General features: G+C 48.1%; 1 protein-coding gene across 1 annotated transcript in view; it reads right to left on the bottom strand.

The window, feature by feature from the left end:
- LOC141074196 (taste receptor type 1 member 1-like) overlaps positions 1-22106 on the bottom strand; it is a 112775-nt gene extending 90669 nt beyond the window's left edge. The window contains exons 1-2 of the mRNA XM_073561746.1: positions 21501-22106; positions 20245-20548 (exon numbers count right to left, since the gene is read on the bottom strand). Of these exons, the coding sequence (XP_073417847.1) occupies positions 20245-20548; positions 21501-21694 (498 nt within the window). The 5' untranslated portion in view covers positions 21695-22106. The remainder of the gene's footprint in view (positions 1-20244; positions 20549-21500) is intronic.
- Between the last annotated feature and the right edge of the window lie 5765 nt (positions 22107-27871).

Below are 27871 nucleotides of genomic sequence, written 5' to 3' on the forward strand. Positions count from 1 at the left end.
GCCTCCGAGTAGCGATCTACCTCTGACATCGGCCACCCTGCCTCCTCGTGAGAGGAAACAAAAACAGTGACATCATCGGCATACGCCACCAGCCTCAGAGTAGCTTCTGGTGCTGCCCGGTCCATCCCGATCCCGGCCAACGGTCCACACTCCACCCTCCTAAGAAGTGGGTCAATCGCAAATACTAAAGGGACAACCCTGGCGAACACCAGATCTAACCTCAAAAGAGCTGCCAATCCAACCGTTCACAAGCGGGAAACTCTCTGCCCCACCATACAAGGCTTTAAGCCAATCAACAACCCCCCCGGCAGGCCATATCTCAGTGGGACAGACCAGAGGTACTCGTGATTAATCCAATCAAACGCTTTTGCCTGGTCCAGTGACAGCATGTACCCTTTCCAGTGACCAGCCCTACCCTGCTCCACCACCTCCCGGATACCGAGCACAGCACTAAATGTGCTGCGACCCGGAACAGAGCAATACTGGGCATTCAAAAGGAGTCGGGGTGCAAATTTCACCAGCCAATTAAACAGCACCTTTGTCAGAACCTTCCTGTCTGCAATGAGAAGCGCTATGGGACACAAATTCTCAATGCAAGATGGGTCCTTACCCTTTGACAAGATGACCAGGGCAGACCTCCTCATTGACTTTGGCAGAGTGCCCGAAGAAAGACACTCATTGAATACCTCAGTCAAGAGGGGAATCAAAGCGTCCTTAAAGGTCTTATAGAACTCTGATGTTAAGCCATCTGGACCATGTGATTTTATTTGGGCAAGCCCTTCAATCGCCAACTTAACTTCCTCTTCCCTGATCATCTCTGTCAAAACGTCAAGAGAGGGGTCTACCCCTGGTTCGGGAACGGCTTCAGCCAGGAAAGTCGACATCTCATCCCAATCAAGATCCCTCTTCCCCAAGAGGTGCGAGTAGAAAGATCTGACAACCTCCAGGATCCCTGATCTGGATCGCCTCAGGGACCCCGTACTCTCGACCAGTCCTGTAACCACTTTACTATTCACTGACATCTTGCAGTTTCTGTAAGGGTTAGGCGAGCGGTACTTCCCGTAATCCTTCTCAAAAACCAAAGATGCGTGGCTATCGTACTGACACCTCATGAGCAAAGATTTCACTCTGGAGATCTCCTCTCGGATACCTCCAGTTGAGACAAGATGCTCAAGTTTCCTCCTCAGACCCTGATACAGGCGGTACCTGTTCAGACTCCAGAGGCTCGAGAGCTGGCGGAAGAATCTCGCCACCCTTTTCTTGAACATCTCCCACCACTCTGACTTACTACTACCTGGCTCTGAAGAAAATTCTCAAAGGACTGTCTTATGTCCGCTTCTTCCAAGAGAGACGAATTGAGCCTCCAAAAGCCTCTTCCCATCCGGAGGGTCTCTGTAACATTCAGAGAAAACAAAATTAAACAGTGGTCGGAGAACTCCACCTCAACAATAGACACTGCTGAAGAGACAGCTTCCTCCTTTAAATAAAACCTATCTATTCTGGACCTACAGTTACCTCTATGATAGGTGAACCCCTCGTGGCCTGGGGTGTGCCGAATGTGGACATCCACCAGGCGAGTCTCACTAGCTATACTATTAAGGGCGACACTATCATAAGTCAGCTTGTCTCTGGAACCTCATCTATCTTGGGGCCTCGTGACAGTATTGAAGTCCCCTCCAAAGACAACCTGCCGACTTGTAAAAAGGTAGGGCTTGATTCTCATAAAGAGACACTTCCGATCCCACTTAGATTGGGGACCATAGTTGTTAATAAGCCGGAGCTCTTTTCCCTTTATGAGGACATCTAAGATCAGGCACCTCCCCATTTCTAATTCAATAACCCGTCGGCATTCCACCGCTGCGGTAAAAAGGACCGCCACTCTGCTATACGGCTCGGCCGCAAGAGACAAATAGGAAGGCCCGAGTCTCCACTCCCTCTTGGCTTTAAACACATCTGCCATGTTTGGCAGCCTGGTCTCTTGCAAAAAGAAAATGTCAGCTTTAGCACAGCTGAGAAAATCAAAGGCCGCAAATCTGGCTATATTTGACTTTATGCTGGCGACATTAATGGACGCCAACGTCAACGGAGTAGGTACCGCCATTACTGGTGATTGAGTTAGATGGCTTTCTTCTTCCCACTCCCCTTATCCTCTGCCTCAGAGGAGGAATCCTTCCCCCTCTTTAATGACACAGAGGTGTCCATTCCCACGTGTTTCTTCTTTTTGTCGTCCTCGTCTCCAGACTCTGGGCCAGTCCCTCCCTCCTAGGACCTTACATTCCCAGAAGAAGGAGACTCGGCACCACCTGTAAGCCTCGCCGAAGCCGGAACCTCACCCTCAGCTTCCTCCTCAGAGGAAGAGATGTTCTCAAGGGCTTGGAACCGGTTAGAAAGACCAAACAGAGGGGAGTCAGTTTTTCCTTCCTTAGGTACCTTGGTCAGAGCGGGAAAAGATGTTTTATCTCCCTTCTTTCTCTTCTTTTTGGTGCCGAGCTTAAGCTTATCCTCTAGCCACTGCCTATTATCCTTATCCATACTTTCATAATAGGAGGATTTGGAGGCAGTGGCAGTTTCCTCCCTGTGAATCTTCCTGACCTCCTCATCCAACTCTTCATCCCTCGGGGCCTCAGCAGCAAGACTGGCATCCAGGACAGGGGTCACCTCAGTAGCCCGGGGCTCGCCCAGCTCCCTCTCCTGTCTGCGCTTGTCTAGACATCTCAGCTGGGCAGTCATCTTTTTATTGCTTTTCCTCCTTGGCCCCTCAGCTCCCTCACCCCTGGTAGTCCCTTCCCCAGCAGAATCAGCCTCATGGCTTTCTCCCACCGGGGTTACGACTGCATTAGCGAAGGAGCGAAGACAGCAGCTGAAAGGGTGACCTACTGTAAGTCACCACACAGGAGGCACCTAATCTCCACACAAGATGCAACAAGATGGCTAATATTCCCACACAATGCACATTTCTGCACAGTGCAGTTTGCACTGAAGTGTGTGGGGTCGCCGCACCTGTGACATTGCTTCGGCTGCCCCTGGTAGAAGACATGGATACGATCCCTACCCAGGAAGGCACATGATGGAACGTGGCAACCGTACCACCCAAACGCTTAAGTTTTACCATAAACGTCCAGGTCCCTGACCAGATACCATACTCGGCACGGTTTTTCTTCGGCATCTCCACCACTTCTCCATATCGGCCAAGCCACGTCATGATGTCATAACAAGAAAGCGACTCGTTACAAGTCATCACGGTCATTTTCTTGACTTGATTTTGGTGAGATACCACCTAGATGGCAAAATCTTGCCAGCTGGGCTCATTTTTTGCCAACTCATAATTCGACCAGAAGAGCTCAAGCCCCTCTGGCCGAACAAAGCTGACATCAAACTCAGGCATGGAATAGGGATGTATCAAGGCGTAGATGTCAATAGCCTTGAAGCCCATCTTCAGCAGGAGTTCCACAACCTTAGAAGACACGTATCACTGCCCCTCCACCAAAGACGGGCCACATTCTTATGCTCACTAACTGGCCCGGATGTTGGGAGGGACGACACTGTATTTCCCCCATTTTGCTCTCGGAAGGCCCCGAGGCCATGCTTCTCTATCCAGAAGGATAGATCAACCTCTCGACTCTACCATTAGTGATCTCTCCCCCTTCTTTAGAGCCTCCAGGAGACGCCACTGCAACATGCCATCCCCAGAGCCCGGAGACAAGGAGGATGCCCTATTCCCCCGGAGGTGACAGCGGCATAACTCCTGACGGGTTCTGCCACCACCATGGGGGCAACTGGACCAGTGACCACATCAACACCATCAGTATTACTATTACCCACCTCCATAACACCCTCACTCTCCACCAAACCAGCAACCACACCACTAAACAAAGAATTTTCCACATTCATACCCCCACCACATTTACTCCTGCTGGACCAGTGACAACAGGGGGTGACATTTTGACCTCCGCATCATCAGGCACAAGGGGCTCAGTCTCCTCCAGAGAACTGGAGGCTACCTCACCCCGGTCTTACGTGTGCCCTCCACATCATCAGTTGATATTTTCTGCTGCTTTATTGTTGGTATCAGGCGCAGCTGATCCTTAGCCGCTGTGAGACGCCGCTGATCCTTTATTTCAAGATCTTGCTGACCAGCGGCGCCAACGCAGAACAGAACTTTGGGAGGATCGGAACACCCAGCCCCGACAACCCCCTCACACTGCAGCCGCTTCTCAACTAAGTGATCAGCGGCAACAGCATTCAGGGGAACCGAGGCTACCAGAGCTGCCCCCAACACTGGGCCGCTCCCCCCTCACAGTATCGTGGTCTAACCGTATGCCCACCACTGGGTCGCCCTCACTGTCCAGCCTCTAGGCTGATGCACTTTTATTATTATTATTATTATTATTATTATTTATTGTTATAGCGCCATTTATTCCATGGCGCTTTACATGTGAGGAGGGGTATACATACATATACATACACTTGCTGCTACGTCCCCGCTACTACAAGCAGAGACAGAGCTCTGCACCTCACTACCGTGCTCTGTACTCTCCCTGTGCCTTTGCACCGGATCCACAGCAGAACCCGGGCTGGGCTGGGCAACGGGGCTTATACAGCGAGCTGACCCTACAGCTGACTCAGGGGGGGACAGGGAGGGGGGCATACACTGCGTTCCAAATTATTATGCAAATTGGATTTAAGTGTCATAAAGATGTAATTTTTTGTTTTTCAAGTAAACTCATAGATTGTATTGTGTATCAGGGCTCTTTGGATCACTGTAATCAATCTCAAACACCTGTGATAATTAGTTTACCAGGTGATCCCAATTAAAGGAAAACTGCTTAAGAATGATGTTCCACATTATTAAGCAGGGCACAGGTTTCAAGGAATTTAGGAAAGAAAACGGATCTCTCTGCTGCTGAAAAGCATCAAATAGTGCAATGCCTTGGTCATGAGATGAAAACATTAGATATTTCCCAAAAACTTAAACGTGATCATCATACTGTTAAGATATTTGTGGTTGATTCTAAGCACAAACATGTTTGGGCTGATAAAGGCAGAATGAGGAAGGTTTCTGCCAGGCAAGTTCATCGGATTAAGAGAGCAGCTGCTAAAAAGCCATTACAAACCAGCAAACAGATATTTAAAGCTGCTGGTGCCTCTGGAGTCCCTCAAACCTCAAGGTGTAGGATCCTTCAAAGGCATGCTGTGGTGCATAAACCTACTATTCGGCCACTCCAAAACAGTGTTCACAAGCAGAAATGGTTGCAGTGGGCCCAGACATACATGAAGACTAATTTTCAAACAGTCTTGTTTACTGATGAGTGTCGAGCAACCCTGGATGGTCCAGATGGATGGAGAAGTGGATGGTTGGTGGATGGCCACTATGTCCCAACAAGGCTGCGACGTCAGCAAGGAGGTGGAGGAGTCATGTTTTGGGCCGGAATCATGGGGAAACAGCTGGTAGGGCTCTTTAAGGTTCCTGAAGGTGTGAAAATGACCTGTGCAAAGTATATAGAGTTTCTGACTAACCGCTGTCTTCCATAGTATAAAAAGCAGAAATGTGCCTTCAGGAGCAAAATCCTCTTCATGCATGACACTGCACCATGTCATGCTGCAAAGAATACCTCTGAGTCATTGACTGCTATAGGCATAAAAGGAGATAAACTCATGGTGTGGCCACCATCTTTCCCTGACCTCAACCCTATAGAGAACCTTTGGAGCATCATCAAGCGAAAGATCTATGAGGGTGGAAGGCAGTTCACATCAAAACAGCAGCTCTGGGAGGCTATTCTGACTTCATGCAAAGAAATACAAGCAGAAACTCTCCAAAAAATTCATAAGTTCAATGGATGCAAGAATTGTGAAGGTGATATCAAAGAAGGGTTCCTATGTTAACATGTAACTTGGCCTGTTAGGATGTTTTGGAGTTAAATAGCTTTTTTGTTCGGTGAATGTGACCTCCTAATGCTGCAAATTCCACAAATGAGCATTTTCAGTTCTTTAAAACATATCAAATGTTTAGAAATTCTAATGTGCCTAATAATTTGGAACAGTGCAATTTGAGTTTTTATTTATTTTGGAGATTATACTGTTATCATTGGGAGGTTTCTTCAATAAAATTCGATGCATACTCTAACGGGTGATGACTTTTATTAGACTGACTGTCATTTGTACCGACTATTTAGGAAAATCAGAGAAAAATATCATTTGCATAATAATTTGGAACACAGTGTATACATAGCTTACCACTTCCTGGAGCTTTGGCTTGGTCTTCTTTGCTTTTTTATTTTGGCCCCCAGGTGCCTCCTCTGGTAAGTCATCACCAAGATGGAAATTCTGAATGCACACTGGGGACTCCAGGAGCTTGATCTCAGTCATTAGTGCCCCTCTCTGGCCGCTGTTATCACTGTCCTCCCCAGAGCCAGCAGAACTGCAACCAGATGCCAATGTCGCCTGTCCTGCAGGGAGCTCACTGCACGTGGCCTGTGGGTGACTTTGCAGGCTGCCAGGTGGGACTTTCTCCTGGTCATCATCCTCCTCATCATCATCATCCACCTGGCTCTCAGTCTGCAGCCCATCTGCCTTTGCTCTCTGTTATCAGCCATTTCTCTGAATCGGTCTTCATTCAGTAGTTTTTCTTGAAATGGTCCACTTTTTTCTCTAAGGAATGCTTTCCTCACCTCCAGCTCATTAATATCAAGCTTCAGTCTCTTTACGTCCGCCTGAAGTTGGGTCTTCCTCGGTTTGGAGGCACCTGCAGCTTTGGCGCTTGTGCAGCGCAGCTCCTCTCGGAGCCTCCTGATGGTCTTACTCGCCTCTTCATACTCACGGACGTGGCTCATGACCCAGGAGGCATATGTGGACACAAACTCCTTGGGTTTCTGCAGCCCCTAACCTTCCTCAGTGATGTTGGCCTCACCTCCGTGAGCACTCAGCTTTCCTCCGGAAGGACCGCCATCATGCACGCTTGCAGGCTTCTCCTCCATGTCGGAAGCCTTGCGGCTTCTCTGGGTCTCTGCAGACATGGGGGGAGTAGGAGCCACATTGCTGTGACTCTTGGTGGAGCATCTCACCCCCAAGTCCTCTGATGTGCAGCCGGTTGCTGGTTTCTCCTGCTCCCCGCTGGCCCGGTCCGGTAAACAGAAGCCAGGGACTTGACTCCATTGCTCATCCCAGGACACCCACTCCTTCCCTGGGTAAGAGAGAGAGCAGGTCCCTGGGTGGAGAGGTGTTGGTTATCTGGAGCTCAGGAACACACAGCAGGATCAGTGGCGACCGCACTCACAATCACCACAATGAGCAGTAGCTGAACCTGCACTCACTATTTTGCTGGTGCAGTCACTGTGTACATACATTACATTACTGATTCTGAGTTACATCCTGTATTATACTCCAGAGCTGCACTCACTATTCTGCTGGTGCAGTCACTGTGTACATACATTACATTACTGATCCTGAGTTACATCCTGTATCAACCGATTAAAAAGCACCTTTGCCAGTACCTTTTGGTCCGTATTGAGAAGCGCTATGGGACGCCAATTCTCAATACGGGATGAGTCTTTACCCTTTGACAGGATAATCAGGGCTGACTTCCTCATTGAACTGGGCAGAATGTCCGAGGAGAGGCACTCATTAAACACCTCAGTCAAAGTCAAGAGGGCGACCAAAGAGTCCCTAAAAGTCTTGTAGAACCTGGATGTTAAGCCATCCGGACCGGGCGACTTTTTGGGCTGGAGCCCATCGATTGCCCATCTCACTTCCTCTTCCCCGATTGCTTCTGCCAAAACATGAAGAGGGGTCATCCCCCGGCTCAGGGATGGGTTGAGCCAGGAAAGCCGACATCTCATCCCGATTAGGATACCGCATCCCCAAGAGGTGCGAGTAGAAGGATCTGACCACCTCCAGGATCCCTGTTTTGGATCTGTTCAGGGACCCCATACTGTCCATCAGTCCTGTCATCATCTTACAATTCACTGACAACCTACAGTTTCTGTAAGGGTCGGGAAGCGGTACCTCCCGAAATCCCTCTCAAAAACCAAGGATGTGTGCCTATCATACTGGCACCCCTTGAGCAAGGTCTTCACCCTGGAGATTTCCTCTCGGTCCCCTCCAGTCGAGACGAGCTGCTCGAGTTTCCTCCCCAACTGCTGACACAGGTGGTACCTATTCAGGCCCATGAGGCTCGAGAGCTGATGGAAGAACCTTGCGACCCTTCTTTTGAAGAACTCCCACCACTCAGACTTACTGCTACAAAGACCCAAGAGAGGTACCTGGCTCTAATAAAATTCCTCAAAGGACTGTCTTACTTCTGCTTCTTCCAGAAGGGACTAATTCAGCTTCCATAGGCCTCTCCCCATGCGGGGAGTCTCTGTAACATTCAAAGTAAAGAAAATTAAACAGTGATCGGAGAACTCCACCTCAACAGCAGACACTGCAGAAAAGATGGCTTCCTCCTTTAAAAAACCTATCTATCCTAGACCTACTGCTTCCCCTATAAAAGGTGAAACCCCCGTGACCTGGGGTGTGCTTCGCTTACTATGCTATTCAAGCCTTCGCTATCATAAGCCAGCTGGTCTCCAGGGCCTCCCCTATCACGGAGTCTGGTTATAGTATTAAAATCCCCACCGAAGACCACCTGACGATAGATAGGGCTTGATAATCAGGAAGGGACATTTATGGTCCCACTTAGATTGCGGGCCATAGATATCGATGAGCCGAAGCAACTGTCCCCTCATGAAAACGTCAAGGACCAAACATCTCCCCATTTCTACCTCGATCTCCCGTCTGCATTCCACCTCCACGGTTTTAAAAAGGACTGCTACACCGCTATACGGATCGGCCGCAAGAGACAAGTATGAGGGCCCACTCCTCCATTCCCTCTTTTCTTTGTGGATGGACCCCAGGTCCGTTAGTCTGGTCTACTGCAAAAATAAAATATCAACCTCAACCCGGGTGAAAAAAATCAAAGGCCGTAAATCTAGCCGTATCCAACTTTATGCTGGCGACATTAATTGACACCAGAGTCAACAGGATAGGTTCTGCAATCATGGGTGATTGAGATAGACAGCCTGTTTTATAACTGTACCCTCCAATTTCCTCTCCCCCTCTGAGGAGGATGCCGACTCACCCCTCTTTAAAGACACCGAGGTGTCCATAACCTCCTTTACAGCACTCGACACCTCCTTCCCAGTGTCAGGGTCCTGACAGCGCCGGCGTACAGCCTCCGCTAAGCAGGGACTCACCCGCACCGTAGGGACCCCCGGGGACAAGAACAGCCAGAAAATAAAGATGCACAGGACCTGAATGTAGAAGTTTAGCAAGCTGGCACAGGACCGACGATCATGTGACTGCAAGGGGGCAGGGCTTAGCGTCCTGCTTTCAGAGAAGGTAAAAAACTCAGAGTCAGGCAAAGCAGAGGTCAAGCACAATACACGCAAGTCAGGTACAGGAGGGATAAACAGACGGAAGGTCAGACAAAGCCAAAGGTCATACACAAGATATCAGTACAGTACCAGTGATGAGACACAATGGATAGTCAGGGCCAAGCAGAGATCAAAACCCAAACAGACGTAGAAGGTACCAAGTAGAATCCAAAGCAATATCCAGAGAACAGACCGAGTCATACACAGAGAATCATGCAACCAGAACACAGCACTAACACACTCAGAGGTCACCATACAATGCCAAGGGCGAAAGTATAACTGACGGGGGATGGAAGCTTCCTGAGGCTATAAGAAGCCTCCCCAGAACCAATGAGAGACCACCATAATAGGTCCCAGGTGTGCAGGTGAGAGTCTGCACTGAGATCAGAACATTAACCCCAGAAGTGCCGGTCACCCAGTACTGGTATCATGACAGTACCCCCCTCTCAACGGGGGGCCTCTGGACCCCCAGGCTTGCCTGGGTATCTAGCATGGAAAGCCCGAACCAGACGATCCGCATGCATCCGGCCCATACCCCTTCCAATGAACTAGGTACTGTACTGACCGCCGTACCAACCTAGAATCTACGATGTGACCAATCTCATATTCCATATGTCCCTCAATCGAAACCGGAGGAGCAGCGGACTCGGATTTTTCCCAGACTGCTTCAAACGGCTTCAGTAGAGATCTATGGAAGATGTTAGGGATCTTGAAAGAGGGTGGAAGGCACAGCCTGTACGCTACTGGGTTGAATTTTTCCACAATCTTGTATGGACCAATGAATTTGGGGCCCAACTTGGCTGACGGAATCTTTAACTTAATGTTTCGCGTGGAGAGCCAAACTTTCTCTTCCACCTGAAACATGGGACCAGGTGCTCGTTTCCTATCTGCGAAAAACTTATACTTGCCTTGAGACCTAGATATACGCCGCTGGACTTCTGCCTATGTATCTTTTAACTGCGGAACAGAGTCCTCAGCCCCAGGGCACCCCGAATCCAGACGAGAAAACTGAAGACTGAACCCATAGTTGATCAAGAAAGGGGACATACCAGTGGATTGACTCACCCGACTATTGAAGGCAAATTCAGCCAACGGCAGTATATCACACCAGTCATTCTGTCTAGCAGAAGTCAGACATCTGAGGATCTGTTCCAGAGACTGATTAGTGCATTCGGTCTGACCATTACTCTCAGGATGGTATGCAGACGAAAAGGACAGAGATATCCCTAATTTTTTGCAGAAAGCACACCAAAACTTAGCCACAAACTGCACACCACGATCAGACACCACATTCAGGGGCCCCCATGCAAGCGGACCACATGCTGCACAAACAATCTGGATAAGGTCTCAGCAGAAGGTAATGCGGACAGGGGTACAAAATGAGCCTGCTTTGAAAATCTGTCCACCACTACCCATACCATCATATTACCCCTGGAAGAGGGAAGATGGGTAATAAAATCCATGGACAGGTGGGTCCATGGTCTTTCGGGAACTTCCAAGGGCATCAGCTCCCCCGCCGGCTATGGGAGCTTTTAGAACGAGCGCGGTCCCCACAACCAGAAATGAATTTCTTTATATCAGAACCAAAAATAGGTCACCAGAAGATCCTAGCCACCGCCAGTCGCATGGCTGATATACCAGGGTGAGTACACAACTTGGATTCGTGGAACTCTTGCAAGAGTTTAAGGCGAAGTTGCTCTGGGACAAGCAACTTGCCCCCTGGCTTGGCCGCAGGAGCCAGCGACTGGGCCCCCTCAATTTCCCATTCCAATTCAGACGAGATCCCTGCTAACACCACCCCAGGGTGCAGAATGGAGGACGGTGGCTCAGGGACAGACACAGGGTGAAAACTACGAGATAAGGCATCAGCCTTGACATTCTTTGACCCTGGACGGAATGTAATAGTAAACTGGAAAGGAGAAAAAAAAAAGTGACCAACGGGCCTGTCTGGGTGTTAATCTTTTAGCAGACTCAATGTAAGACAAATTTTTGTGATCAGTGATCACAGTAACCGGGTGACTGGCCCCCTCCAAAAAGTGCCTCCATTCCTCAAACGCCAACTTGACCGCAAGAAGCTCTCTATTGCCTACATCATAATTTCTTTCAGCAGCAGAGAACTTCCTGGAAAAGAAGGCACATAGCCTGAGTTTGGTTAGAGTGGCAGGCCCTTGGGATAACACTGCCCCCACACCCACCTCGGAGGCATCCACCTCCACCACAAATGGTTTGGAAGGATCTGGCTGTACCAAGACAGGAGCAGACATAAAACATTTTTTCAGCGTCGCAGAGGCCTCTTTTGCGAGTGAGGACCAATTTCTCACATCCGCACCTTTGCATGTTAGATCCGTGAGAGGTTTGACCACTTGCGAAAACCCCAGGATAAATTTGCGGTAATAATTGGCGAACCCCAAGAAGCGCTGAAGACCCTTAAGATCTCGGGGTTGCACCCAATCCGCAATGGCCTGCACCTTCTTGGGGTCCATGCGAAAACCCTCACCGGATACAATTAATCCCGAAAAAGACAATTCTTGCACACAGAATACACATTTCTCCAATTTGGCATACAGATGATTTTCTCTCAGTCTTTGGAGAACAGTTCGTACATGTTCTAAAAGAGAATGCTTGTCGGAGGAGTATATCAAAATATCATCTAAATAGATAACGACAAAATGACCAATGAGATCCGAAAATACCACGTTGCTGAAATTCTGAAATATGGCGGGGGCATTGGTAAGACCAAACGGCATGACTAAATTTTCAAATAGTCCCTCGGTCGTGAGGAACGCGGTTTTCCATTCATCCCCCTCTTGGACCCTTATCAAATTATATGCCCCCGAAGGTCCGGTTTAGAAAACCACTTTGCCCCTGATAGTTGGTTACATAAATCGGGAATCAATGGAAGGGGGTACGTATTCCGTACAGTAATCTGATTAAGCTCCCGAAAATCGAGACAGGGACGTAACTCGCCATCTTTTTTCTTTACAAAAAAGAAACCTGCCGCCACAGGTGAGACTGAAGGATGTATGTGTCCTTTGCGCAGACTTTCAGCAATGTACTCCTTCATAGCCAAGCGCTCAGGACCGGACAAATTAAACAGACGGGCTTTAGGTATTTTAGCCCCCGGGACCAGCTCAATAGTGCAGTCAAAGGGTCTATGTGGCGGTAACGTCTCGGCCTCGCTTTCGGAGAACACATCTTCGAAGTCCTTCAGGCATTCCGGAATACCTTCCAGCTCGACAGATGATACAGACACAGATTTAATAGGTTCAACCAGCAGTGCGGATTTATCACATAACTTAAAATCATTAAACCCCCATTGAACAATCTCCCCAGTTTTCCAGTTAATAACTGGGTTATGGCATTGTAACCAGGGCATGCTCAACACCAACCCTGCAGATAGATTGTCCAGCACAAAACAACTTAGGTTTTCCACATGAGTAGCGCCCACTCTGAGCGAAAACAAGTCAGACATAAAGAGAATTCCCTCCTTAGTGAGGGGAGAGGAGTCAATGGCCATCACCTTGATCGGAACCTTGAGCCTAACTGTCCCTATCTTGCAGTGTGTGACCAATTGGGAGTCAATGAGATTAATCGATGATCCGCAGTCCACGAAGGCTGTAGAGGAAAAAGAACTACCGTCAACAAACAGTTCCACAGGCAGTAACACTTTAGAAAACGAGGAAAAGGGTACCTGAGGGTCTGAGTAGTCTCCCCGTTGACTACCCAGACTTAGTCGTTTCCCGCCGACCGGGTTGAAGACTTGTAATCAGGACACTCCCTTTTCCAATGTCCCGTTTTACCGCAGTAAAAGCATAACTGCTTGTCCTTCCGGCGTTTCCTCTCCGTATCCTTCAGGGAGAGGGCGCCTACATCCATGAGCTCAGGGGCAGTCTCTTTTCCACTGAGGAACAATGGAGTCTCCACCTGCATCACCCCTCTGGCCCGCAGCCTGCGGTCAATCCGGATGGCCGGGGTCATGGCGTCCTCGAGAGAGTTAGGTGGGGGATGTAAGGCCAAGGCATCCTGCAGCTGCTCGGAAAAGCCTCTGCGAAAGAGTCCTCGGAGTGCGGCGTCGTTCCAAGAGACCTCTGCGGCCCAGCGGTGGAATTCAGTACAAAACCACACAGCTGAGTGTTTCCCCTGACAGACGCTCATCACCATGTCCTCTGCCAATCGCACTCGGTCAGGCTCATCATAAATGTGCCCAAGGGCCTCAAAGAATGCATTCACAAACACTCTCTCAGGGGCAGTGGGAGAAAGGGAGAAAGCCCAAGCTTGTGGGGACCCTCTTAACAGAGACATAATAACCCCAACCTTCTGACTTTCGTCCCCAGATGAACGTGGTCTCAAACTAAAAAAAGTTTGCACCCCTCCATGAAGACCCTGAACTCCTTTTTGTTTCCAGAAAAAAAGTCAGGCAGTTTAACAGGTGGTGGTTCTGGGGACACCAAAACAACATCACAGGCCCCAGCCCCCAGAGACCCAGTAGCTAAAGCCCCCTGCAGAATCCTGCTGCTGAGAACGAGCCACAGCTTGCTGCTCCAGAGATAAACCCTGAAACATCTGACTCAGACTTTTCATCTGGTTAGCCAGAGACTGTATGGGATCCATAACTCTCTGCATAAAAAAACCCAAAAAAACTTAATGGTCAGCTATAATGTCAGGGTCCTGACAGCACCGGCGTACAGCCTCCGCTAAGCAGGGACTCACCCGCACCGTAGGGACCCCCGGGGACAAGAACAGCTGGAAAATAAAGATGCACAGGACCTGAATGTAGAAGTTTTGCAAGTCGGCACAGGACCTACGGTCATATGACTGCAAGGGGCGGGGCTTAGCGTCCTGCTTTCAGAGAAGGTAAAAAACTCAGAGTCAGGCAAAGCGAAGGTCAAGCACAATACAGGCAAGCAAGGTACAGGAGGGATAAACAGACAGAAGGTCAGACAAAGCCAAAGGTCATACATAAGATATCAGTACAGTACCAGGGATGAGACAGAACGGAGAGTCAGGGCCAAGCAGAGAACAAAAACCAAACCGACGTAGAAGGTACCAAGCAGAATCCAAAGCAATATCCAGAGAACAGACCGAGTCATACACAGAGAATCATGCAACCAGGACACAGCACTAACACACTCAGTGGTCACCACACAATGCCAAGGGCGAAAGTATAACTGACGGGGGATGGAAGCTTCCTGAGGCTATAAGAAGCCTCCCCAGAACCAATGAGAGGCCACCATAATAGGTCCCAGGTGTGCAGGTGAGAGTCTGCACTGAGATCAGAACATTAACCCCAGAAGTGCTGGTCACCCAGCACTGGTATCATGACACCCAGAACTAGATTCCTCGCCCCTGGCCCCCGAGGTAGTCTCCCCCCTAGAGGAGTGTGAATCCCCAAGGAGGACGGACCTCGCCACTCCCCGAAGGCACCTCAGATGTTGCGTCCGGCCCCTCACCCCCGACCTCTGACACAGAGTCATCGAGGGCTTGGAATCGATTGGAGAGGGGGATCAGAGGGGAGCCGGTGAGCCCTTCCGTAGGCACCCTAGCGGTCAGGGGGAATTAGATTTTTTAGCCTTGTTGTTCCTCTTCTTCTGACTCTTACCGGTACGATTGTCAAGCTTTTTTTAGGCTGCTCCACCACCTCTTCATCCAGACTTTCATACTGGGAAGTTATCAGAAGCAGCCAACTCCTCCCTCTCCATCCACCGGATCTCCTCGCTCACCATCTTCTCCCCCAGGGCCTCCGAGGCTTCGGCTGCCGCCTCTAGGGTGGGGGCAGCCATCACCCCAGTTTCCTGAGGCTTATCCTGCCCCCTGCCCTTACGGCGCCTCACCTGTTGCCACTGGTGGGCAGATGTACCAGCCTTGCCTTTCCTCACTGACTCCTCATCTCCCCTCATGCCTCCACCCTCAGCCTCAGCAGAAGTTGCACTCCCGGGGACCCCCCTTGGCTCACCCTGCCGGGCCAGAGATGGTGCTGGAAAAGGAATGGGGGCAGCGGCTGTATGGGTGACCTAGGTCACTACGCTGTAGTGGCTGCGATCCACGCACCTGTGGCAGATTTTCGGTTGCCCTTGGTAGAAGATCTGGATTCTGTCCCTCCCCAGAAATACTGAGGAGGGGAAGTGAGTGACTGTACCTCCTGAAACCTTCAACTTTACCATGAAGGTCCAGCCCCCTGACCAAATGCCAAACTCATATTTATTATTCTAAGGGACCTCCGTGACTTCCCCATAATGGGAAAGCCACGTCATGATGTCAACCCCAGAGAGTGACTCGTTACTTGTCAGAACGGTCACCCTCTTTACACTATTTTGGCAAGACACCGCCTGTATGGCAAAGTCTTGCCAGCCAGGCTCCCCCTTTGCCAGTTCAAAATTCGACCAGAAAAGCTCTAAGCCCTCTGGCCGAACAAAACTGACATCGAAGAAGGAGGTGCCAAACGGATGAATCAAGGCAAAGATGTCAGTCACCCCGAAGTCCATCTTCAGAACGAGCTCTACAACCCTCGCCCTTGGCGGGCACGCTTCACTGCCCCTCCACCGAAGACGGATCACATTCCGCCTGGCCACCCCCTGCCTGGCTGTCGGGAGGGACCAAACCGTTTCCCCCACCCTTTTATCTTGGAAGGCAGCCAGGCCGTATCTATCCAGCCAAAAGGCCAAGTCCACCTCTCTTCCCTCTACTTCAATCGTCCGTTCTTCCTTTTTGAGGGCCTCCAGGAAACGGCGCCGCAAGACGCTATCCCTGAGGTCCAGAGGCGAGGAAACCCCCTGACTAGACCCCGAGGCCCCAGCAACCCCCCCCTTGAATAACTCTGAGGACCGGTGGCCAGGGGGCAGATGGACCGGCCCCCTCCCCCCTCCTCTCACTACCATCAGACACCCCATTCACACTTGCCACCTTAGACACAATGCCACTTACATCCTCAACCACAGACACTTCCATACCCACACCCTCCTCATCCACTCAGTCACCACACTCACCCCACTCTCACTCACATGCACACTGGGGTCAAGATCATATTGCCTCACTTTTGGGGTATTTCCAGGTTTTGTTTTCTCACTGCTACCTCCACCTACTGGTGCTGCTGTCCCAGTCATGCTGCCATAGGGTTTAAGCAGCACCGTCTGTCTTGCTAAAGGCTCTGCCCCCACAGCATGCACAGACCTTCCTCCCTCACTGGCAGGGAGGAAACCAGGAGCAGTCCCGCCTCCAGCTCCATCCTGCCTTGTCGCTGGAGCCCCCACTGCAGATAAGCCCCCAGACTCAGGGGACCCCACCAGGTAAGCGCCTTTGCTGCTCTCTGCTGCAGCTGCAGTCTTTGCTGCATTGCTGACCGCAGCTAAGACTTTTTTTTTCCTTTGGTTGGGAAGCCACACCCCCAACCTCCAGCCACACAGCTACCCAAAGCTGCACCCACTTGAGCAATGGGTGCCGAGGAGGCCACGCCCCCTGAGACTGGCCACACCAGGACCCCCAGAGCCGACCCTGAGCCGGGTCCACCCCCAGGAGCCCCCTCTGCAGTACCAGTCTCTTGGGGCACAGCGTCCTCCACTACACCCTGGGCCACAAACAGCCTGGCCACAGCAACTTCGGCGGCTGGCCTCAGGCTAGGCCACTCCCCCTCAGCATCCACCGGCGGTGGGACCCCCAGCGCAGGGGGCCCTGACTTCACCGCAGACCCTGCCGGCTCTGCCGGAGCCACATGCCCCTCCCCCTTCACTTTATTAGGTGTCTGGATCCCCAGAAGCGATCCAGCTTTAACAGATCCGTAAGTGGGGGACCCAGACACCCCAGCGCTCACCGCCGGAGATGCGGTCCCGGCTGCCACTCTCTTGCCCACCACTGGGCCGCCCTCTACACCATGCTCCATATCAGACACATCACTACCCCCTCTGTTACCACAAACAGAGGCAGCGCCCTGCGTGTCATGACCTGTAATTTCCCTGCTCCCTTGCTGCGGACCCACAACAGAGTGGGACAGGGGGGCCCCAGAGAGGGGGACACACACAAATTTCTGCAGAATAGATGTTTTCTTCTTTACCTTTTTCTTTGCTTTTCTCTTCAACCCCTTCCTGGTTGTCTCTTCGCAGATCTCATTCCAGAACCTCAGCTGGTTAAAACGGACCGGGGACTCGATCTGCCGGATCTGCTGCATGACGAGGCAGCCCCCCTCGCTGCTACTACTACGACCATCCTCATCCTCCCCCTCACTCCCGCTGCCCTCTGAAGGGCCAGAATTTGATGGGAGAGCCACTTTCTCAGGCGCTATCCCACTATGCGACGCCTGGAGATCTTTTACCAGGCCACCAGGTGGTGGTCAGGGCACGCCCTCCTCCTCGCATTCCTCCTCATCTTTCTCCACCGCCTGGCCGCAGCTCCATGGCCCCTCCGTAGCCCCACCAGTCATGGCTCTGAACTAGTCGTCGTTCTCCAGCTTTTCATGGAAGGGCCCGCTGCCGGCTAAGATCTCACACCTCTGGCTTTACAGGTCTTGGATGGATTTTTTATCTTCCTGACCGCGGCGGATAGCTCGGCCTTCTTATTGCCGGAGGCCCTGTCAGACCTCTCCTTAGCTACCCTCAACTTCCCCCAGAGGGATCTTAGCTTCCTTGAGGCATGGATGCGGGAGTCATAGCCCACGGCAGATTCCTTTGCCACCTTGGTGACCCAATCAAGGGGCACCACTGCAGCATCCCTGCTCGTACTCGGCCTACCTCCGGGGGAAGGAGCCACTGCGGCCATGGCCTCAGGGGTCCTACAGGTCCTCATGCTGGATCCCTTGCCTGATCCTTGGCCAGATTTTGTGCCCCTAGCCGGATTGGGAGTCCTCCCACCCCCCGCCGGCATGGACCGGGAGGTGGGAGCCAGGGGCCCAGCCCCGGAGGCCAGTCCCAAAATGAGCCTTCTTTCCTGGGAAGGGGGCAGACAAAAAGTCCTGGAAGGAAAACTTTACCTCCCTTCCCAGGAGCTCTATCCAGGCAGCACACACACAGCAAGCAGGCTCCAATTCTTTCTGTAGGATACTCCAGAGCTGCACTCACTATTCTGCTGGTGCAGTCACTATGTACATGCATTACATTAGTCATCCTGTACTGATCCCGAGTTACATCCTGTATTATACTCCAGAGCTGCACTCACTATTCTTCTGGTGGAGTCATGCAGTCACTGTGTACATATATTACACTACTTATCCTGTACTGATCCTGAGCTACATCCGGTATTATACTCCAGAGCTGCACTCACTATTCTGATTTTAAAATCCAAAATGTTGGTCTTGATAAAACACAGTGGACCTACACCAGCAGATGACATGGCTCCGCAAACCATCACTGATTGTGGAAACTTCACACTAGACCTCAAGCAGATTGGATTGTGCCTCTCCACTATTCCTCCAGACTCTGGGACCTTGATTTTCAAGGTCTAGTGTGAAGTTTCCACACTCAGTGATGGTTTGGGGAGCCATGTCACCTGCTGGTGTAGGTCCACTGTGTTTTATCAAGACCAAAGTCAGCGCAGCCGTCTACCAGGAAATTTTAGAGCACTTCATGCTTTCCTCTGCTGACAAGATTTTTGGAGATGGAAATTTCAATCTCCAGCAGGACTTAGCACCTGTCCACACTGTCAAAAGTACCAACACCTGGTTTACAAATAACAGTATCACTGTGCTTGATTGGCCATCAAACTCGCCTGACCTTAACCCCATAGAGAATCTATAGGGTATTGTCAAGAGGAAGAGAGAGACACCAGACCCAACAATGCAGACAAGCTGAAGGCTGCTATCAAAGCAACCTGGGCTTCCATAACACCTCAGCAGTACCACAGGCTGATCACCTCCAAGCCTCGCCGCATTGATGCAGTAATTGATGTAAATGGAGCGCTGACCGAGTATGGAGTGCATTTACTGAACATACATTTCAGTAGGCCAACATTTTGGATCTTAAAATCATTTTTTCAAACTGGTGTTCTAAAGTATTCTAATTTACTGAGATAATGACTTTTGGGTTTTCATTGGCTGTAAGCCATAATCATCAATATTAACAGAAATAAACACTTGAAATAAATCACTCTGTAATGACTCAATATGGGTTTCACTTTTTGTATTGAAGAACTGAAATAAATTAACTTTTTGAAGAAATTCTAATTTTGTGAGATGCACCTGTATATTAGATGATTACTGATCTTATACTGATCCCGAGTTACATCTTTTATTACACTATTTTCACAGTCTTTCTTCATAGAACATCACCCGCACACCTGTTGTTCAATGGAATTGCATCAACCTCCATTCAATTAGCCCTTACTTTCTCGCAATTATCAAATTTCCCTGCTGCATCCACTAGGGGGGGCTAACTGCATATGGAGATATACAGCTAGTTTAGGAAGCTATAAAATCTGTATGCATTGTGCTCCTCCTATTGGCAGCTGTCAGGAATCACTATGGGGGTGATTTATCAGGACTGGCATGGTGCAGGCTCACTCTACCCTAGTCTTGAAAGGATACACGGTGTCAAATTAATTACAAGGCCACTTAATGAATTTGACACCTCAAGTAAGTGACATTCGCCAGAGATGTCCCTCTAGTCTGGGACTGGAGTAGCATTTCTGGTTTTAAAAACATCAGCAGATTTGATGAATTTGACGTGGCTATGCCCCGTGTCAGATCTTCCCTAGCTCCATCCATTTTGACGGAGCTGATCCAATGTGGCATGAAAATGCTAAAAGTATCATAATTTTGTGACTTTTCAAAGCTTTTATGCCAGATTTATGGTGTAAATGATTTTAAGAACGCTGCCTTTGATTCTGATCCTGATTGTAGCCCCAGAAGACTTACCTGCGGAACAAGAAATTTTCCTAATATACTTGCTGTATCAAAAGCAAAACTACTGGTTTCGGGCCCAACTAAGGCAATGGCGTTCATTTCGTAGTCAGTAAAGTTGTTTTCCATCTTTATATAAGGTGCGCTACACTGGGAGAGGATCTTCAGCGTCCCGTACATGTTGGCAGAATCTGAGCAGGTGTCATACAGCTCGTACCCCAGTGTGACATTGGGGAGAAGGAAACTGGAGTTGTTGATTTCTTCAATGGCGAATCTCATTGCTTGCAGCAAATGATAACCTTGGGAATTGAATGTGGTTCTGTAAGAAGAAAAACTACGATAAATCGGTCCCATTTTACATTGCACAACATCGTTAAATTGCTTCCTATAGAACTGTTCATCCTGAGCCTCCTGGTTCATAAATACAATGTAGAGAAGGATTGCTGGTCCTATTAAAACAAAAAAAGAGAGGACGCTATATAACTGTAGGTCATGGGGACCAGGTCGCCCACCCTACTGGTGCACTGTCGCTGTGACGGCAGGTTACACACCTTTCAGGCTAGGGACCCCCTTAGAGGTTCACCGTGACGTGGCAGTGGGCTTCATACAGTCTGATCAGAATGTTAAAGTAAAAACCTCATGTTCAGTTTGTTAAATTTTGCCTAGGGGCATTAGGTCAAAATATGAATATTGGGAAGTGTGTCCAAGTCTTTTTCTACAGTTATAGCTCGTCTATACATGTCTAAAAAAGAAGTCAAGTCCCATGTGCATCATCCATAATGTATCAATTTTTATGGATACAGTGCCATTAATAACATAAGAAACTATTTGATCGGATACATTTTAAATGCGCATGCCACACGGATGTAAAAAAAAAAAAGACATACGGATGACATTTAGATGACACTATGGATAATAATCCATTTTCCATAGGAATAATGCAATCTATTTGCTAAAATCAATGGGAATGTAAAAGATCTGATATATTCTACAGCTGAGGATTTGCTGCACTATTATCCAGTGTGATCAGTGCACATCAGCTGGATACAGTGTCTCATGATCGTTTGCTACATTGTATCAGGGTAATCAAAATGTTTATCTGGAGCTCAAATATGTATCTAGATTGAATGCAGAAGCAAAAACCCTTCAGTTGTTAGAAGTCTTCGTTCTGTGGTTTTTTTAGTCCCAAGGATGCAAACGATAAAAAAAAAAAATATTTACAGTAATTTTATATATAAAGATTTGCCCCACTCCCCTCCTGCCCATCTTACCTATCGCAATTGTCGACCAGGGGTGTGGAGGATACGGATGCATCGGCTTTATGATAAGTGAATAATCCTCCTACGATGTAATCTCCAGGAACACTAAATTCAGTCTTATACTCGGTTTCCTTACAGCTCAGAGCGGAGTAGAAATGAAGAATTAATATGAAGACGTGGCCCGATGTTAGAGATGTGATAAGCATAATGTTCCCAGGACCTCGGCTGGGGGATAGGACAAGGCAGGAGCGCTCTAGTTTGACAAATAATGAATTTGAGGCCTTCTAATAGAGTATTTGCTTCCCAGGAGTAATGGCTGCTGTGTACATACAAATGATGGATGCTCTCCCACAGGATCTGCATACAGGCTGATTTGTATATGAGTAGACTTGGACTTAAAGCTGTTGTATCATCCATAGGATTACGGAAGAGGAAACTTTAAGTATAGAGCTGATCGTATCCAAATCTGAGCGCACTGAAGGATTGCTGAACCTCCGATGGGATCAAAATCTTAAAAGTGTAAATATGTACCAGCAAATGAGAAAAACATCCATCCAAACAGAATACAGATAGCTGGCCCATCACTTGAGATACCCCTTGCATAGCTCCCAAGCGTCCCGGATATGGCAGGACAGTCCCGTTTTTGACTGCCTGTCCCGCTGTCTAGAGCTGGACTCTTTTTTTTACCGCACTGCACTGGGCCACCACGCCCCCCCTGCACCAACCCCATCCTTACCCTCCCAGAGACCCCCCGCAGCACCCCCCACAGCCTGCGATGACTTGCTAGACTGTTGTTTCTGTGCGCACAGAACCTTGTTGAGGTCACAGGAGGGGAGGAGTCAGGAGTCACATGATCAGGGGCTGGTGTGTGCAGGACTCTGCTGTGCTGGTTGTCATGATGCTGGTGAGGGGAAGTTTGTGTGGGGTCAGGAGGGGTTTACAGGGTAGATGTAGCAGATCCGTGTGTGTATGGGGTATGCAGAGCGGAGCCGTGTGTGTACGGGGTGTACAGAGCAGAGCCATGTGTGTGTACGTGGTACACGGAGCGGAGCCGTGTGTGTACGAGGTGTATGGAGCAGAGCCATGTGTGTGTACGAGGTACACGGGGCGGAGCTGTGTGTGTACGAGGTGTAAGGAGTGGAGCCTCTTTTTCTCTCTCTGTTCTTTCTTTCGCTCTGTTCTTTCTTACTCTCTCTAATCTTTCTCTCTCTCTGTTCTCTCTCTGTTCTTTCTTTCTCTCTGTTCTTTCTTTCGCTCTGTTCTTTCTTACTCTCTCTAATCTTTCTCTCTCTCTCTGTTCTTTCTTTCCCCGCTTTCTTTCCCCTTTCTTTCTCTCTGTTCTTTCTCCCTCTCTGTTCTTTCTTTCCCCTCTTTGTTTTTTTCTCTCTCTGTTCTTTTTTTCTGTCCACTCTTTCTTTCTCTCTGTTCTTTCTTTCCCCTCTTTTTCTTTTTTTCCCCTCTTTTTCTCTCTCTGTTCTTTCTCTCTCTCTGTTCTTTCTTACTCTCTCTAATCTTTCTCTCTCTCTCTGTTTTTTCTTTCCCCGCTTTCTTTCCCCTCTTTCTTTCTCTCTGTTCTTTGTCTCTCTCTGTTCTTTCTTTCCCATCTTTCTTTCTCTCTATCTTTCTGTTCTATCTTTCTTTCCCCTCTTTCTTTCTTTCTTTCTCTCTGTTCTTTCTTTCTTTCCCCTCTTTCTTTCTCTCTTTTCTTTATTTCTTCCCCTCTTTCTTTCTCTCTCCCTCTCTGTTCTTTCTTTCCCCTCTTTGTTTTTTTCTCTCTCTGTTGTTTTTTTTCTGTCCACTCTTTCTTTCTCTCTCTGTTCTTTCTTTCTTCCTTTCTTTCTTCTTTCTCTCTGTTCTTTCTTTCTTCCACTCTTATCTCTCAGTTCTTTCTTTCTCTCTCTGTTCTTTCTTTTGCTCTGTTCTTTCTTTCTCTCTCTAATCTTTCTTTCTTTTGCTCTCTCTCTGTTCTTTCTTTCCCCTCTTTCTTTCTCTCTGTTCTCTTTCTCTCAAGGTGTATGGTGGGGAGCATTCATACCATCCTGGATCCAGCGGGACAGTTCCGATTTTGAGAGAGAGTCTGTCCCGCCGGGAGCTTACTTTTCCTGTGGACACAGGAGTACACGGCGGAGCACTTTAAAATTCGCACGTGACGTTCCACCGGAAGTGACGTGCTAGAAGCTGACCAGAAATGAGGTAATTTCGGGAGGAGATTGTGACGGAACCATGGAGGCACTTCAGGGAATGCTTCGGATCCATCACCGTATCCTCTTCCGACAGTGCGGACAGCGAGATCACCTTGGAATCAGGGATGCCGGCCATGTGAGCGGATCATGATATGTCCTGCAGCGGGAGGCTCAGATGGGCATTACAATGGGAGCCAGGCTGCTATAGTATCTTTATAGAATCTTTCTTTCTTTCTCTCTTTGTTTCTTTCTCTCTATGTTGTTTCTTTCTCTCGCTCTCTAATCTTTCCTTTTTTTCTCTATCTGTTCTTTCTTTCTTTCTTTTATTCTGTCTTTCTTTCCCCTCTTCCTTTCTCTCTCTGTTCTTTCTTTCGCTCTGTTCTTTCTTTCCCCTCTTTCTTTCTCTCTCTAATCTTTCTCTCTCTGTTCTTTCTTACTCTCTCTCTGTTCTTTCTTTCTCTTTCTCTCTTCTTTCTTTCCCACCTTTCTTTCTTTCCCATCTTTCTTTCTCTCTCTGTTCTTTCATTCCCATCTTTCATTCTTTCTCTCTCTGTTCTTTCTTTCCCCTCTTTCTTTCTTTCTTTCTTTCTTTCTCTTTTCTTTATTTCTTTCTCCTCTTTCTTTCGCTCTCCCTCTCTGTTCTTTCTTTCCCCTCTTTGTTTTTTCTCTCTCTGTTCTTTTTTTTCTGTCCACTCTTTCTCTCTGTTCTTTCTTTCCCCTCTTTCTTTCTCTCTGTTCTTTCTCTCTCTCTGTTCTTTCTTTCCCATCTTTCTTTCTCTCTATCTTTCTGTTCTATCTTTCTTTCCCCTCTTTCTTTCTTTCTTTCTCTCTGTTCTTTATTTCTTTCCCCTCTTTCTTTCTCTCTCCCTCTCTGTTCTTTCTTTCCCCTCTTTGTTTTTTTCTCTCTCTGTTCTTTTTTTTCTGTCCACTCTTTCTTTCTCTCTCTGTTCTTTCTTCCTTTCTTTCTTTCTTTCTTTCTTTCTTTCTTTCTTCTTTCTCTCTGTTCTTTCTTTCTTCCCCTCTTATCTCTCAGTTCTTTCTTTCTCTCTGTTCTTTCTTTTGCTGTTCTTTCTTTCTTTCTCTAATCTTTCTTTCTTTCGCTCTCTATCTCTGTTCTTTCTTTCCCCTTTCTTTCTTTCTCTCTGTTCTCTTTCTCTCCCTTCTTTCTTTCTCCTCTGTTCTTTCTTTCCCATCTTTCTTTCTCTCTATCTCTCTGTTCTTTCTTTCTTTCCTCTTTCTTTCTTTCTTTCTTTCTCTCTGTTCTTTATTTCTTTCCCCTCTTTCTTTCTCTCTGTTCTTTATTTCTTTCCTTTCTTTCTTTCTCTCTGTTCTTTATTTCTTTCCCCTTTCTTTCTCTCTCTGTTCTTTCTTTCTCTCTATCTCTCTGTTCTTTCTTTCTCTTTTTCTTTCTTTCTTTTCTTTCTCTCTCTGTTCTTTCTCTCCCTGTTCTTTCTTTCCACTCTTTTGTTCTCTCTCACTCTCTGTTCTTTCTTTCCCCTCTTTCTTTTATTCTCTCTCTGTTCTTTCTTTCTTTCATTCTCTGTTCCTTTCTTTCTCTCTGTTCTCTCTTTCCCCGCTTTCTTTCTCTCTATGTTCTTTCTTTCTTTCCCCTCTTTCTCTCTGTTCTTTCTTTCTCTCTCTCCTTTCTTTCTCTCTCTCTGTTCTTTCTTTCCCCTTTTTCTTTCTCTGGGTGTGATTGGGGCATGGACATGTGAGTGAATAGTTGTGAAATGGGTGTGGTAGGGGCATGGCTTAAAATTTGCAGTTGTGCGCTGCGCATGCCGCAACCTTTGTCCCTCTTTCTCTTCTTCAAAAGTTGGGAGGTATGCCCTTGGGTCCCCGCATTAGGAAGTCAAACGGCACCCCTCTTTTAGCAGCGATCACACTGCACCTGCCCACCCTAGTTACACCACTGCTGCAGCCAATCAGTGATATCACCATCTCATAAGCAGCAGCACTGTCAACGTGACATTAAAGCTTCAGACAATACCAGACACAGGGAGCAGCGGCAGAGACTCCGCAATGGACCCAGGGAGAGCGAGGAAAGCGCAGTTTGTATTTTAACTAATTGCACATGGGGACTAGTGATCAGCCAGTGCTAAAATGATCGATTACTCTTTACTCGAATCGAGCAAATCGTAATGCTCGGGTGCTTGACCTGATTGACGAGTATAATGGAAGTCAAAGGGAAATTTGAGCATTTTTCCGAGAAAAAAGAAAAAAAAGGAATGCCTGACTGTCGCTGAGTTAATAACTTTATTTATCGAACAACCCCTTTAATAATGAAATAAGAGAATGTCACTTTGCAATGAATGTCCTAATTGTAACAACATTTAGTTTCGGCCCATCATCCTGTGCTGCCAAACTTTATTAATATTTAATATTGAAGCTTCAGTTTTCTAACGAAGAGTTCCAGATCCTGTGCATAAAAATAAAACTTCAGGAACTTTTCCTCGTGTTATCACCCTCTTACCAATCACGGCCTTTTACCAGGCAAATTCTAGTCTCGTCTTTATTATACAGTAATCCAGAATAAATTTGTAATTTCTAAATAATAGAAAAAAAGATGAGAAACGCTTGTTTACTAACAGAAGCAAACACCCTATAGCATCTTTAGGCTATGTGCACACGTAACGGAACTCTCGCGGAAATTACCGCGAGAATTCCGGAATTCCATTCCGCGGGAAAATCGCATTTTAAATTCCCGCGATTTTCCCGTGGAAAAACTAGTATTTTGCAAGCGTAATTAGCTTGCAGAATGCTAGCGTTTTCCAAGCGATCTGTAGCATTGCTTGGAGAACTGATTGACAGGTTGGTCACACTCGTCAAACACAGTGTTTGACGAGTGTGACCAGCTTTTTACTACTGAGGCCGCCTATGCAGCATCAGTAGTAAAAGATAGAATGTAAAAAAAAAATAAAAAATACTGTTATTCTTACCTTCCGACGTCCCGCGCATCCGTTCCCAGTAATCCTTTGCGAAAATGCCCGCGATGGCGTCCGTTCTCGCAGGATTGCGACGTCTCGCGGTTATTCGCGATGACGTCGCGCGAATGACCGCGAGACTTCGCGATCCCGCGAGAACGGACGCCATCGCGGGCATTTTCGCAAAGGATTACTGGGAACGGGAGCGTGGAGAGAGGCGGGAAGGCTGCGCAGGACGCCGGAAGGTGAGAATAACAATATTTTTTATTTTAAATTCTATTTTTTACAGGGATATGGTACCCAGAGCCTGGAGGACAGTCTCCTCTCCTCCGGACCGTGGGTACCATCTGCAATTGTTCTGCTTACTTTCCGCATGTTGTGCACAGCCACATGCGGGAAGTAAGCGGAACAATGCATTCCTATGGGTGTGGGATCGCCGCGATTCCGCAAAATAATGAGCATGCTGCGTTTTTTTACCGCAAAGCGATTCCGCCGCGGTAAAAACCGCAGCATTAGCACAGCATTGCGGAATCCCATAGGAATGCATGGGATGCTTATTTTTCGCGTTTTCGTGGCAAAATCGCGCGGTTAAAACCGCCGCGGAAACGCGAAAGAAAACGCCACGTGTGAACTCAGCCTTATACATAATACTGGATGGAAAAAAAAGGCAAGAAGACGTCCAGGAATAGCAACCATCGAACAGTTATATCAAAACCATATGGAAACATTCATTTAATCCAGAAACATGGGATTCACACCATCAGATATTACAGATTATTGGATGTGATTTTCACAAAAGTTTTTAAACCTCAATCAAATCCTCAAATAAAACAAATCCCAATTTTAATAACACAATTTCTTCCATTCTAATTGTTTAGCATCGGAAGAATGTGCTGACTGGCAGCTCACTCGCCCTCTGCTTTTGGTGTTGTGAAAGTGAAAATGTGCCAAACTTTTGGATTATCAGAAACTAGATATTGATTTTAACCTATGGACTTGACTATACCTGGCCTCTTATCGCATCCACATAAGAGAGATGGCTGTCCATACACATGCTAACTTGCCATACAGGTGGGTACCTTATAGGCAGACCACTGCAGTGTTATGAAGCCAGGGATGAGAAGGGATCTACTCCTGCTTTTATAGATCCACAGCATATTCCTGCAGCCACCACTAGGAGGCCCATAGAGACTTTTACAGCTCTCATTCAGTTTAATCGCAGTTGTATAACTTTGTATGCGCTGAGCTCCCCCTGGTGGCAGCTGCCGTTAGCAAG

The sequence above is a fragment of the Dendrobates tinctorius genome, unplaced genomic scaffold, assembly GCF_039654945.1.
Source record: "Dendrobates tinctorius isolate UK_male_01 unplaced genomic scaffold, ASM3965494v1 ptg000326l, whole genome shotgun sequence".
NCBI lineage: Eukaryota > Metazoa > Chordata > Amphibia > Anura > Dendrobatidae > Dendrobates > Dendrobates tinctorius.